We start from the raw sequence: 15,095 nt of genomic DNA on the forward strand, positions 1-15,095 counted from the left end.
TCTTTTAAACCATAAACTTTTTGTTCTTTTCAACAGGTTAAGGAAAATAACCTTGGTATAACAATGTGCAATTTTGTATAAAAACCTAAGGTTACGCAAACATAGGGCTGGTGCCTTTTATTTACTTTTGTAATTTCTTAAAAAAAACATCTGAAATACAGAAAGCTAGTTGACTTGCTATGTGGTCTCGCTTCAACTTAATACATAAACCTAAGCCAGATGTTAATAAAACCTAATACACTTCCTTCTTTGTTAAACATTTTTTGTGCTATATTTACACTGTTTTTTTTTTATCAGAACAAAACAACTGACGTATTTGTCTAATGTTGAATATGAAACATGATATAGAATACAATTTACTTTTGTACTTGATGCATTGTTCTGTAATACAAACACACATTGAATGTTAAATATAATAAATTTATTATAAAATATAACAAAAAATTAATCGAAATACGATTTAAAATTACAGTTAGCAAAAATTAGCTTTATAAAAGTTTGAATAGATCAACAAACTATATTGAAGAAAGGACATAAAATCACTGTAAAATGTAACTATACAATCTTTAACATTACACTTTCGATAAACAGGTTTCTTTACGTGTACATAAATAAATAACTAAATTCAAAATAACTATGCCAAAGCAAATGTTTTTTTTAACTTTTTAGAGTGTTTGTTTTTTTTTAAGTTAAAGAAAAACATACCCCAAAAAATAATCCTATCTATATACAGTATTTCCTCTTGTACCAGAAGTTCGTTCCTAGCTTTGATAAGAGCCAAGGCAAAAGTGATGTAAAAGCTATAGTAGTTGCAAACACAGGTCGAAATCGAACCCAACTTAAAGCAATGGTGATTAGAGATAAAGAAATGGCAATGGAAATGTTAAACAAAAACAGACTGAAAGTAATAAGTTCACGTACAAATGGTATCCAACCGACTGAATGGAAAAAATATAAAAAATATAATATGTAAACTTTATAATACTTGCATTATTAATATCTTAAAAATTTGTTGAAAATGTATGTATGTATATTATAATTTTAGTATTTATTTAACCTTGATGTGAAAAGGCCAATTTTACAGCCTGAACATAGAGTAACATTTGCTGTCACTAGGTTTTTGGTTTTATAGCACTTTACTTAAGAAAGCAAAGACCACATGTAGTAAGGTCAAAAGGCATAATAACTACCTAACATTGTTGTTTTATATAAACTTATATTAAAATAAAAAAATCAAAATCAAATGACTTACCTAAAGTTACAACGATATTTGTCATAATACCCAAACCAATAAACATGAGAATACAACCAAGTATTCTTAAGAACCAAGTTAAAGAGTTAATTGCCGATTGTTCCGAAGCTAAAATTTCATCTGGACTTCTTGAACCCTGATACAATAACTCAATACTGCCACCATATGGAGATTTATAGGATTGAAATGTATTTTGGTTCAGCATTGCTATAACAGTAACCTAAAACACGTAAAAATTAAATATTAAACTTAAATTAATCCTAGTAAATTTAAAAAATTTTAAAAACATTTTAAATTAACAGGAAACAATGCAATAACTAGGACATTTCAGTTTTTATAGATAGGAATTTTAAAATCTACGTTTTTGCATTTATAATAGAGTTAAATATATATCAAAATAATTTTAAATAAAATAAAAACCACATAATATTTTTAAACTTACAATTGTTCTCTTTCCAGTAAAGCTAGAATCTGTAAAACCAGCACAATCGAAAGACACTCGGGTATTCCCCACTTCTGGAACTAATGGATCCACACCAAAGTAATAATAATTTTTGAACAATTTCGCTTTCATGTGATTTTGGGGTGGGGGTAATTTTTCAAGGGGCTTAAACCAGTTGATTTTGTTGATAAGATTTTGGGATAAATGAACATTGTCGACTGTTACTTGATTGGCTTTGATTTCTTTGTTATTAGCAATTATTTCACTAAAATATAAAAAATGTTTACCTTGGTATTACTTTTTAATTATATAAGTTAACGAACTGGTTAAAGCCCATTAAATTTAATTAAATTTTTTTTTTTCAAAATCTAATATATATATACATAACTAAAGTGTAAAATTTTACAGGTAAGCTATTATAAAAACACTAAACTTAACCTGAAAAATTTAAAATAATACTAAAATTATTATGCAGCCTAATTTCGTAAACTATATATAAATATTCTTACACTGGATTTTGGTGGCCTATTTCTTCCTCAAAATTTCTGCTTTTAATTAGACTCTTTGACCATTCTTTGTCGTAAGTATAAGTTGTGGTTTTTCTAATTTCATTTCCGACATCTTCTTCTTTTGTTTCGGAATGTTCAATCCATTGATACATTTCAACGTTTCGACGCAGAACTACACATGGTACAAAAAATCCAAATTCAGGATCTTCTGTATTCTAAAATATATATTTTTTTGAAAATTTTTTTAGATTATTTAAATATAAACATCTAAATTTATTCATTGTAACATATTTTGGTTGAGGTCCTTGGTTTAATTTCCACTGCTTTTATGCTGTAGCGCCCTTGAGTAAAGTGCTATAAAAAGTATCTTCTGCTGAGCCAGCTTTTAATTAGCAACTTAATTATCAGGCAATTATAATCTATATAATATCAAAAACTATAGAAGGCAACCCTAACCTGGGTTGGGGTAACTGGTGTTCCTCTAAGTTTAAATCATAAAGTCGACCTTTCCACATCAAGGATAAATAAATATATATATATAAATAAAAAGTTTTATATTCATAAAATTTAGGCTTACTTCATCAATTTGTAGTAGTCCAGTATGATGTACCAATTCACCATTAAATGTTCCAATATTGTTTAAATTTAAGGAAATTACTCTTTCAAAAGCATCATCAATTACTTGGGACCCTCTGACTGCTCTTTCCTGTAAAATAGTTAATTACTAGGCAAAAAAATTTCAAATTTAATAAATAGTATATACATATATTTAGAAGTTTTTATTCACCTCATTGTAGTACAAGATCACGAAAGAAAAACAAAAGAAAACAACACCAAACAGAATTCCTGAACAACTCTTGCCTATTCTTTCTAAAAATCCTGGTTTTCGAACATAAGTCACTTTTGTAACACGATAGTTCTCCATTTATTTATATTTTATGTAGTCTAGCTGTCAGCTGTAATTTTATTAGAACACTTCAGTTACTAATTGTTTGCAAGAAATACTGGGTTTACTCGATAAGTCGCCCGCGCCAGGTAAATTCAAATCCAAAAAAAAGAAGAATTTAATTTTAGTGGCAGTTTTTGCCAGATTCAAACCCAAGTACCTTTAAAAAGGAAAAATGCCAGTGCTAATCTGTTAATGGATTTGGAAAAAACTATTGTTATTATTTCTTTTTTATACAAACGACAATACATACAAGTAACACTGCTATTTGTTATTGAAAACTCTTGTCTGGTTGTTGTTGCAAAACAATAAACATGTGCAAAGTATAACCTCTAGCTCCAACGTGCGGACTGTGATTATATCACAAAAATAGCTAATATTTTAATTTTTTAGTATTTTTGTAGATTCTAAAAATTGCTTAAATTGCAAAATGTTAATAAAAATTATTTCAATTTTTTTTTACGTTGCATAGACAATTTATCAAACAGCTAAAATGGCTGAGTCCCTTTGAACCAAAAAGCATTTACAAACAACTTTGTATTTCTACTAGCAGCACCTTCTACATACAGTTTTGCACTTTTAGCAAGTTATGCCATTTAATAGCACTTCAGTAACGCTTTACAATCATGCATTTTAGAAGTTATATACAGTATAGTAAATTATTAATATCCAAGTTGTTTTTGTAGTGGTAGAATTATTAAAATGAATTAAATTTTCTTAGACGACGAACTTCATCATATTAACGAATTCTGTAACATAAAAATAGTTCAACTATAAGATATGAGTTACAATAATATTTTAAAGCTTAAAAATGCCCATTTAAAAATAGTTTAAACTCTTATTATTAAATTGAATGTGTCAATGCAACTGTAGAAATGTTTTACCTTCATAGTCGAGCATGCCGTCTTGGTTTTTGTCTCCATCATTCATCATGTCATCCACCTCCCACTTTTCTATACACTCACCAGTACCTTCCATCGCCACCTACCGGGATAAAAAACGCGTATAAATATTGCAACACTTTGTTAAAAGATTGTTTTTCAAAAAAATTCTTTACCTTGAGTTCGTCCCAATCGATAAAACCATCACCATTTAAATCAAACATCCTGAAAGCTTCCGACAATTCTTTCTCGTCCCGCTCAGGAATTTTAGCCTCCTCCTCAGCTTGTAATTGACGGTACATCATAAGACAAAACTCTTCGAAGTCGATGGTACCACTTCCTAAATGATAAAATAATTTTTTTAAATCTTTAAAAAAATAATTTTAGAAAATAGTTTGATAAATGTAATTGATTAAGATTTTACAATATTAAAAAGGTATAATTTGCAAGCAAAATTAAACGGAAAGACATAAACAAAAAAAGGTATTATGTTAGTATAATTACTTTAGTATTTATACAAGTTGTTTATAAGTAAAGTAGATTCATGCTTTAAAATGATAAGAAAAAACATGCAATACATACCAACATATCTTCAACCTTGTCATGCATGACATTGTCTTTAAGCTATTAAGACTGGTAATATCTAAGCTTTAAAACGACTTATTTATTTTACTTTCTGATGACTGAACAAAGAAGTGAAATAATGAAGCTTTCTTGTTAAATTGCTAATAGGTTGCAGTTAAAAAGTGAATTAAAATGTGATATAAAATTCTAATAAAAAAGTGAATGTGATAATAATTGATATACAAAGTAAATGTAATAAACAAAAGTTAAAAAAAATTTAAGTGAATTTTAATAATAAAAAGTGTACTGTGTAATTAAATGGTAAATTGAAGTGATGAATGTATGTAAATTGTGATATGCCAAACTGACCATCTATATCTACTTCGTCAATCATTTCCCTGAGCTCGCAATCGCTCGGATTTTGACCCAACATTCTCATAACTTTGCCCAACTCTTTAGTCGTGATCGTCCCATCTTCCGAATCAGTAACAAAAATATCAAACGCGGCTTTGAATTCTACGGAAAAATGTTGAGCTGGCTTTAAATACGTTTTTGTATGCGGGATTGTAATTTTAATGTGGTGTATTTTTAAATCCAAAATGTAGATTTTAAAATATGTCTAATCCTGTTGTCAAAATCTGATTCTAAGGCTTTTGAAGAAAAAATTATCTAACTTCTAAATTAAGCTAAATCTCTGTCCATGCAATTTTCCTCTGTCCATTATTAAACGTTTTACTCTTAAACTCCCATTTATACTTTCACACTCACACAATAAAACATTGTTGCACTCTGACGTCATACATTCTGACGTCATCACTCTGACTAACCGTCCATGTCTACGTCGTCGACCATTTCTTTGAGTTCTTGAGGAGTTGGGTTTTGCCCCAACATTTTAAATAAGGTCCCCAGTTCCTTGGTAGTAATAGTACCGTCTTCCGAATCGGCCGTAAATATCTCGAACGCGGCCTTAAATTCTAAGTTAAGTATTTGCAAAAAAAGAGTTTAATAATAAAATAAAATTCAAATTGTCAAAGCTAAATCACTTGTGAAAACTAATTTAGGTCATTTCTTTGGATTATAAAACTCTTTAACTACGCCTTTTATAGACTAGTTTTGTAAACAATTCTGCTACTCTCAACCACCTTTTATGTAATGTAATATTACGATTTAATTTAAATTATTTATTAAAACAGTATTTTCAAGGATTTTGAAATCAAAGATTGATATTATTTTTTAAAGTATTACTTTTAGCCATTTTTAATAAATTTATTAAACTAGCAAACCTATTTTCTGTTCCTCCGATAAATGTACTTCCTAAAAATATAAATATATCAACATTTTTATTTTGCTATCGTTTGAAGTTTTTTACCAAATACAAAAGGTGCCAAATACGTAAAGTTTTATTTAAATTTTAACAAGTCTAGTTAATCAACATGTAAAATTTAACAACATACGCATTTAAAAGTAAGGAAAAAACGACTTACTTCCGACATTTTGATGTTTTCTTAGTTTTCACGTACAGAAAATAAACCAAATAATTCCAAAACGACCAAGTAGCCTTAAATTATCTACAGTAAGTCACTGCTGTGAGTTGCTGATTGCTAATGAACAAAACCTTTTCGAAACTTAAATCCAACTGGGAATTGACTGAGACTGCAAACAACTGTCCTGTCAAGATAAGCAGCCCTTCGTCTATTAAGTGTCGATGACGTCACTCGTTTCTATGACGTAACAGATGAGTTTAGCAAGAGTGTGATGCTTAGTGACGTAACGAACATAAAGTTCTGACGGTCTAGTTATATAAATCTAAAAAAGATAGTTTGTAATAAACATTTTTGTTTTAACCCAATATATTAACACAATAATGTAAAAACTCATTTTTATAGAGTAATATAAACCAAAAACTCAACATTCTTAAACCACCAATAAAGCACCAAGCAAAAATCCAAGATTAAGTTATTAAACACAACTTATAATGAGTCACAATAATTAAATATTTTCGTTACTGTGGTACTAGTAGATATACGTTGTCTGATAAATGCCAGCTGTCAATATGTAGTCTGTATAATGTCATATCATTAATAAGTTCTTGTTTATTATAGGCACAAAGCTTGTTTAAATCTATTTAACATATACCTCAATATACTCTCATTTAACATTTCGTCTTTGTATAATTTATAGTATTATCAATTTTATTAGTATAACTATGTTGTGTTAAAAACAGTAATTTTAAAAACAGTCTGACTTCTAGTAAAACAAATATTTAAAAATACGTTCAAAAACGTTGTGCCTTACCTTGCCTAAAGCTTTGTGGAACCAGTCCAATCAAAAAAAACTGTCTTGTATTAAATACTTCTTAGGGCATCTAAATCTAAAATGTCAGTAGTATTTAATCATTTTACAATTGAAATTAAGCAAGAATCTTATGATAAATTCTTGAAAAGGAATGTAGATTAAAATTTTACCATAAGATTGTACGTTTAAAAGTTATAGTTAAAGTAAGTTTAACATGCTAAAGGCACGGTGTATATTTAGATCTAACTCCCTAAGGTTTAAACTATGGATCATAAGCAAATAATGCAACGAACAGTTTTCGCTCTTAATTAGGCAATCTGTATATTATCTAAGCTATGTTATATCGCAGTCGCATATTTATAACCATATCGTTATTTATCGATGTATAGGAATTCAATTTTCCGTATTAGGCACAAAATTAAACGTTGTAATTGCAAGCCTAAAAAATGTATTAAAATAAACAAAGTGCAAAAATACGGATATATTAAAACGAAACAATTGACAATGGATTTTATGTTGAAAAAAAATAAACAAATAAATGCAAGTTACAAAGTTAACTATAAAGGTACCTTGAATAAGAAATCCAAAAACATTAACAAAACAAGTTAAATCGAACCAAAAATTCGATTATCAATTTAAAAAAATGTTGCTAAAAAATAAAAAGCACAAAAAGAAACAAAAAAACTAACTTAAAGTAAAGGGGATGTTTGTAAAAGCAAACAAGCATATTTTGTGTAGCTTTTTATACTTGTAACCATTTTATAACAAATACACCTTTTAAAAATGAAAAAAATAGCATTATTACGTCACATAGCGACGCGATAATTTCAAGCTTAATCACGTGACCGTTGACGTGGAAGCGATCTGGTCACGTGACTCTTCGGTCGTATCACGTGACATGTCGTCGGATGGATCGTGCTCAAACGCGCCGTTAGTGGCCGAAAAAGACGAGATGTTTTGGCTTGTTTTTTCTTCTCTGGGTTCGACTTCTTCTGTAGTTTTTGTTGTTGTTGTTATTGTCGATGTTGAGTGAGTTGAAGTTACAGATGGCGTTTGTAAATCTTCCGTCTCGACTGTTATTGTGTCTGTTGATATTGTGCTTGTGGATATTTCTGTGGGAATCGAAATTGTTTCTGTCGAATCGTCTCTGGTTTCTGTAGTTGTTGCTGTTGTATTGCGATTGTTGCTTCGATTAGAAACATTATTGTTCGTTGCTAATCGGTTACGCTCTGTTGTACTCGAGCGAAAAACTAACTCGGAAACTGTCTGAATCGTTCGAACTAAAACACCTGTAACCACGTGGTTTATACGACCCAGTCGGCTGTTCGGAACACGTGAGTTACGACAGCCGCCAGATGATGCTCTTGAGCAGTTATTGTTGATCGCGCATGAGTAGGTGGGCGGAGGGATCGTGACGTCATCAATCGACCAGTAAACTTCGATTGTGTCTTCTAAGTGTTTTGGGTCGTCTGTGCTCTGGTCGGTTTCAGAATAACCTGAGAGATCAAAAAAAAATATTAGTTAGATAAGCGCATAGTTGCATACATGCCTTGAGTAAGTCCAAAAGAAAATAAATCGATAACAAATTAGTTATCTAAGAAATTAGTTTAACTTTTGTTTAAGTGACCTAATACTGTAGTTATTTATTAAAATAAATATTAATAAACATATTTCTTCAACTAAACTTCAACTTACTTGTTGAAGAAATTGCGAGCTCAGGTTGTGGTTCACCTTCTCTGTTTAGAATAATTTCGGCGTAACTTGGCGGCGAGTCATCATACCGTATCTCGGTCGGTAGATGGCGATGTATACCACCTCCCTCAGTTTCCTAGTATATAAAAAATAGTGTTAAAAGTTTGGTAGTTTGGTGTACATACCGGTCATGGCAACGGACTATAAGCCAAATAGTTTTGAGTTCTATTCGCCTATCACCTTAAAGTGACACTAAGTGTAGTTTAGCGAAAATAACATCTGAAAGCAAGTGGGGGGTTTCGAGTTTGAACCGACCAAATGCCACACCGTTTGCCCATGAGCCCGGCATTTACAGATAGCTTAAATACGTCACAACTTGCATTGGATAAAAAGACTGATGAAAATTTTCGCATTAACGATAATGTTATCTTACAAATTCTTATAGCATTTTTTACACAAAAGTTAAAGAGTAATTTTCAAGTATTCTAAATTATGTCTCTTCAAACTTTTCGATTGTGCATTCTATTTAAATAAACAACTCAAATTTGAAAAAAAAACGCAAACTGTTAAAAATGTTTGATTTAATATACTGATAGTTACATGCTTTTGCTTTGGGCGATTTTGGCACATACGCTTTTTACTTTAAACGTTTATATAAATCGATATTATTCTCTGTTTAAACATATATATATATATTAGCATTTAGTACACGGTATTACTTAAATACAATATCAATAAAAACGGTTATTTTTAATGGCATTTTTAATTAGATAGGGATTGAATAACGGGCATATTGTTTAAACAGATTTAATAATTAATTTTTTTCTATTTTTATGTTATGTATTCAAGTATAAAAAACAACTAATAATTTTTTATTTTTTATTTTCGAAATTATAAATTTTGTACTCTTCGCAACACTGCCTTAGCTGAAAAAAAGTTTTTCTTTTTATTTAAGGCCAATGCACCAATAAAAAAATCAACCAAAATTATATGCGGATCTAAAGGAACGGAAATTTTTTCTTCTAATTTTAGGAAATTTTCGACTTTTTCTTGTGTTTTGGTTTCGAAATTTTGTATGCTCTTTGTCTTTGTAGATATATTTTTTTCTTTCAAACTTTCACTCAATTCTTGTTTGATAACACCAAAAGCTATCTCATTTTTTTTCATATCAGAGCTTTTTAATTCTAAAACAGAACTAATATCTCCATTTGGCAACAAATTTTTATTTCTAGTTTCAACTTTTTCATTTCCTGACAAAAAATGAGCAGTTTTCGGTTCTGGTTTTGCCAATAAGTCGTTGCCAGTAGCAGTTAATTTTGCTAAACTAATTTGCTTATGTTTTAACCTCAATTTTAATAATCTTCTTCTATATCGAACTCGTCTTTGACAACTTGTAAGCTTCATTTTAAAGTTTTCTGAATCTTAATTAACTTTCTATATTTGAAAATATATTTCTGAACAAATGTGTGTTAAAAATAATTGCTTAATATTTTAAAGGCAAAATGGGATTGTTATATAAAAATAGGTTTGTTTAAAAACAATCAATAAAAATATGGTTTAATTGTGATGTCAAAAATAGTCTTTTTTCGTAACAAATTTTGAAATTTAGAAATTTTCGTAACAAATTTTTAAGTTTTTTGTTACAAGATATATTTAACTAAAATAGGTTCAAAACTGAAGGCTTACCGCGTTTCTTCTTAAAAACTCGCGTCTCCTGCGCCGTTTCTTGCAAACAATATACGTTTTACAACAACACAGCAAAATAGCAGTAACTATAGCTATCATCAGCACCATGAATACACCGGCAGTGACATTTAAGTCCATGCCGTTGCTTTTACCGTTTTCGGGGGTCGTCGTCAGGTAATAATAGCGGGGTAAGGGGGGTTGTTCTTTCCCGGTTTTAGATTGCAATATCACGTACTGCGTGGGTTGGATTTGCTCTTTTTTTTCTTTTCCGTACATAACTTTTTAAATATATTTAAACTGCCTTGTCATACGTGCGTTCAGTATAACACTAAGCAGACCTTGAAAATTTTTTTCTAAAAAAAAATATTTAGTTTTAAAAAAAAGCTAATCTCCTTTTGGAAAATTCCAAGGCTTATAGGGGTCGCGAAATGTTTTTAAAAAATTACACAATCTCGTTACAGATTAAAAAAAAGGCAGTACAACCTTCCTTCTTTTTTTGAGACTATTCTTATAAAACGGAAAACCCGAACACAACTGGAAATTTTGTTTTTAATGTATTTTACATAGCGAAGTTAATTGTTAAGCAAAAACTGATACTAAAAACGCTTAAAATCATAACACGATATTTATCCCGTCATCTTATCGTAATACTTTGGTGTTATCTTTTATAACTATCAATGATGCGTAAAAAATCTATTAAAAAACGTATAAAAATTTTTGAATTACTTTTCTCAAATCTTTAGACCAATACTGCCTTAAAAATTGATATAAAAAGGTAACTAAAACTCTATGGACTGTCGTATTAGTAATAAAAGAACGCCAATACGTCTAACTTAACTGTTTTACTTTATTAAGCGCTATACTTTTAAACATGTAATCTATATATGCCGCACTAAATGCGACAGCTCATCACGTGACCAAAACGACCACGTGACCTACGCGCGATGATCGATACAATTGCGCAAAATATGCCGAACGACAAGAATAGGAAATCGAATAAACAAACCGAACGACAGTTTTTGGATTATAAATTACACCTGTAACAATAAAAATAGCAAGCTGCTGTTACGGCCATGGTTGTGACGTCATTGACAAATCATGTGACGATCAAAATTGATGACTTTTTTCTGGTCACGTTTTTAGGTGATTTCCATTAATTCAGTTTCGCTGCCAAACAAGCTACAACTTTAACTAATCTACTAATGACCTTTCAATTAATAAAAATGTTGGTATTTTGCAGCTATTTATTCGGTTCTATAATGACTTAAACCATTTTAATTTTAATTAATTAAAAATACCACCTTTCTGCTTGGTATACATTTAAAAAAGTGCTTTAAAAACTGATAACAAATCTAATATGTTGTTATACACATTTTTACAGAAAAAAAATAGCTTTCTTATTTTTTTTTCGACTTTTATCACTAAACATCGACTATTTTAAAATAAAACACTAAAATGTAGTGATGTAATCTATTTTTAACAATAAAAACGAAATAAAAATTTCAAAAAAATTAAATATCTATTTATTTTAAATTTTAGTTAATATGTTTCAAAATTTTTCTATTTCAAAATGCTTTACAATTTTTTATTCGTAAAAGGATTTGATAACAACGCTAATCTATATTGCTTCACGTTTTTTAACTGTGTTTTTAGTCTTTAGTTGTGCACTAACTATATAACCCAAATGAACTGAATAAGAAAGCATTGCTATATATTATAATACTAACCCTGCGGCCATTTGAAAATCTATATTCGCTCTCCGAAATTGAAATTTGTAGAAATCAATGTATTTCAATTTGCGGCTTATATAATAGGGTTGTTATTTTTTCCCATTATACAGTGTTTTTATTAGATATTTATGATTTTATTTGCTTTCTATTAAATATAACGTATGAGTTTATAGTTTATAAATATACATATGCTTAACTTGTAACCACAGACAAAAAACAAACAAAAATCCCAAAATGAATGTAAGCCTGTCGTGCGGTAAACCAAAAACTGCTTAGCTGAATTGGAAATTTTGTCAAGGGTTAGACGTTATACGGTTTTTGTAATCAAAAAGTTACCTTAGTCTATCTGCTGACGATTGGTATGTAAGGATTTTTTCTGGGTTAGGATTTTTTCTGGCTAAAATAAATAAAACCAATTAAGTACGCTTTTAAAATATGTAAATTTTTTATGTTTTTGTATAAACTAACCCATTTCACATTGCCTTTATGTAAAATAGTTCAAATTTTTAAATTAATTAATATATAATTTATTTGTCATATATATTACGTCAGTTGTCAAAGTAATTAATAAAAAAATAACACTGTAAACTTGTTTTTTATTCTGTAAAAGGTTAAACAACCTCTAAGATATAACCGTTTCTGTAACACAATTTTTGAAAGTACTTATTCTCAAAACTGTGTACACATTTCTATTTAGTATCGATATTCATAACAATGCATGCAGTTTAACAAAAAAATAATAAAATATTTATAACAAGGCATATTGCATACGCAGGTGTAATAAATATTTATTAGGATTAGTCCAGCAGACTAAAAGCTGGTAAAAAGGGATTTATTTAGATAAAAGTAATATATAACGCTATAAGATAAGACTGTTTTGTAAAAAACTGAAATAGTTTCAGGCAGACCATGTTTAAAATTTTAAATAAAAGTGTTTACTTTTTTGTTCGAAAAATCATTTTAAAATATTTTTTAAATTTAAATAAAATTTCGTATTTATTAACACTTCACTATAACGTTAAAGTAGATAACTACATTATAGGTTAATAGACTATCAAAAGTTCACTAAAATAATTAGATATACCATGATCAAATTTCAAACAAAAAGTAAATTAACCGTAAAAATACCCTCTTTGTAACTTAATATGTTATCCACGTTCATCAAAACCATTTTCTGTTTTAAAAGAAACTTAATTTAAATTAGAAAAAAACTATATGGTAATTTCAAACCGAAAATAAAACAATTAAAAATTTAGAAGTTTTTTCAGGTCATATTAATTAGGCTGAAATAACTAAATGAGCCTTTAGAAAGTAACGGATTCTAAACTGTTTTCTTTTCAACTTAATATCGTTTTCGTTTTAGGAAATTAAGTAAAAAAATAGAAGTAAAATATAATATATTTATTAATTAACTAAAACATACAAATAATTATAAAACCCGAAATTTTTTTTAAAAAAATTGCACATTCTTTTTTTTAAACAAATTTTTTAAATTAATATTGGAAAAAAATAAAAAATAATAGATATCTGAAAGCTGACATAAAATATTTAATTAAACAATATTGTATTAATATTTAATTAAAGATATGTTAATTGACTGCCAACCTAATGCCTATCCACGTGGTTTGATTATAAATAAGTTAAACTAATTAACAACACCACATGGTTATTACAACCAAATCAGTAATTAAAGGAATAGTAATCGAGAAAAACGACATGCACTTTTAAAATAAAAATCTGTATTAAAATTAGATGCAATTTATAACTGGTTGATTATTATTTTTTTTAATTTTACCAAAAAAAATATAGGTCTATTTTAAATTTGCATATAACTTGAAACGTTGAAAATCTTTAAATATCACAATTAAAGTCATTTTTAAACAGTAGCTACATAAACTGTATTAAATTATTTTAAAACAATTTCCTATCTGATTTATAACGAAATTTGTTTGTCCAAACTATTTTGGGAGCTATTTAAAGTAACGTAGTAACTAACACTACTATATAACAATGATGACGTCACAAGACAAGATAACGTTTAGCTTAAGGCAAACCTAGATTCGTACTTTTACTTAAAATACAAATGCTCTAACAAAAAAAAAATTCAAATTTTCGTTAAACGTTAATTCATTTTTTTCCTAATTCTAAATTAGAAAACACGAAAAAAAGAGCGATTTTCTTTAATAATTTACAATAAAAACCCACATACCCAACCGCGTTTCCATAAAACTAATTATAGGTAGTCGTTTAAAAGGTCGTGTTGCCGTTTTATACAAATTCAGTTTTGCCCTCGTGGCAAGGCTACTAATAGGATTTCGTAAAATTATTTATTTAATTTAATAAGCCAATTAGGCGTTGTTTTAAAACGGTTTATTTTTGCTAAACGATTAACACATATATAAATAAAATCCATGCGTAAAACATAAAATCCAAAAATCACAAAAATCAGGCTTGCATGCTTTACCCTCTTGCGCACCCTAACGGCAGGATAATTTTAGGTGTGAGGGTATAATATTTTAAAATTTATTTCTTGATATTTTTAAAGTAGTGTTACATATTAATTATTCAAACAAAATAAATTTGTTTTATCTTTTATTTACTATTTGAAGAACACTTGGCTTCACTACATAACGTCCTGGGTTTGATTACCACTGCTATCATCGTGTAGCGTCCTTAAGTAAGGTGCTATAAATGATCTGATCTTCTGCTAAGCAAACATTTAATATCCCAAACTGCCAATAGCAACTCAAGATTGGATTAGGGTAACTAATGTTACTTTATGTTTAAGTCGTGAAGTCGATCTTCCCACATCTAGAATAAATAAATGTTAGAGAAAAAAAAATATATATATAGTTGATAAATTAGGTGTAATAGAAAACACTTCTATTTTTAAATAAAAAGCTCACCTGTTTAATTTATCAGTCATCATTGATATAATAACTCTTTAAGACAAATTGTTCAGTTGGAACTACTTCAATTTCATTTTCAAAATCCATTTCGACAAAATCATCTTCAAAATCCGACAGAAAAATATCTTGATCATTTTTTTCATCCATCAGCAAAGAAACAGAGTTTAAAGGACTTGAATTTTGGTCCAT

The 15,095-nt window shown here is 28.7% G+C and overlaps 3 protein-coding genes across 4 annotated transcripts; all 3 read right to left on the reverse strand.

The window, feature by feature from the left end:
- Positions 1-480: 480 nt before the first annotated feature.
- LOC145746497 (transmembrane protein 43-like) lies at positions 481-3,531 on the reverse strand. The gene is made up of 6 exons (XM_082564793.1): positions 2,991-3,531; positions 2,781-2,909; positions 2,204-2,418; positions 1,695-1,959; positions 1,253-1,472; positions 481-938 (listed from the first exon to the last, which is right to left on the reverse strand). Exons 1-6 carry the CDS (start codon positions 3,126-3,128, stop codon positions 724-726), a joined length of 1,182 nt encoding a protein of 393 aa, XP_082420919.1. The 5' UTR covers positions 3,129-3,531; the 3' UTR covers positions 481-723.
- A 175-nt stretch (positions 3,532-3,706) lies between these two features.
- LOC145746498 (troponin C, body wall muscle-like) lies at positions 3,707-6,232 on the reverse strand. Its single transcript, XM_082564794.1, has 6 exons — positions 6,079-6,232; positions 5,878-5,908; positions 4,964-5,110; positions 4,207-4,370; positions 4,034-4,133; positions 3,707-3,898 (listed from the first exon to the last, which is right to left on the reverse strand). Exons 1-6 carry the CDS (start codon positions 6,085-6,087, stop codon positions 3,867-3,869), a joined length of 483 nt encoding a protein of 160 aa, XP_082420920.1. The 5' UTR covers positions 6,088-6,232; the 3' UTR covers positions 3,707-3,866.
- Positions 6,233-7,360: 1,128 nt separating this feature from the next.
- Positions 7,361-15,042, reverse strand: LOC145745241 (uncharacterized). Of its 2 annotated transcripts, none has more exons than XM_082563252.1 (4): positions 14,904-15,042; positions 10,268-10,620; positions 8,585-8,717; positions 7,361-8,385 (listed from the first exon to the last, which is right to left on the reverse strand). In XM_082563252.1, exons 2-4 carry the CDS (start codon positions 10,541-10,543, stop codon positions 7,727-7,729), a joined length of 1,068 nt encoding a protein of 355 aa, XP_082419378.1. In that variant the 5' UTR covers positions 10,544-10,620; positions 14,904-15,042; the 3' UTR covers positions 7,361-7,726. The 2 variants fall into 2 exon arrangements, with proteins under 2 accessions (XP_082419378.1, XP_082419377.1); XM_082563251.1 differs by lacking the exon at positions 14,904-15,042 and adding an exon at positions 12,334-12,394.
- Positions 15,043-15,095: the final 53 nt, after the last annotated feature.

This window comes from Corella eumyota, chromosome 3 (genome assembly GCF_963082875.1).
Source record: "Corella eumyota chromosome 3, kaCorEumy4.1, whole genome shotgun sequence".
Lineage (NCBI taxonomy): Eukaryota > Metazoa > Chordata > Ascidiacea > Phlebobranchia > Corellidae > Corella > Corella eumyota.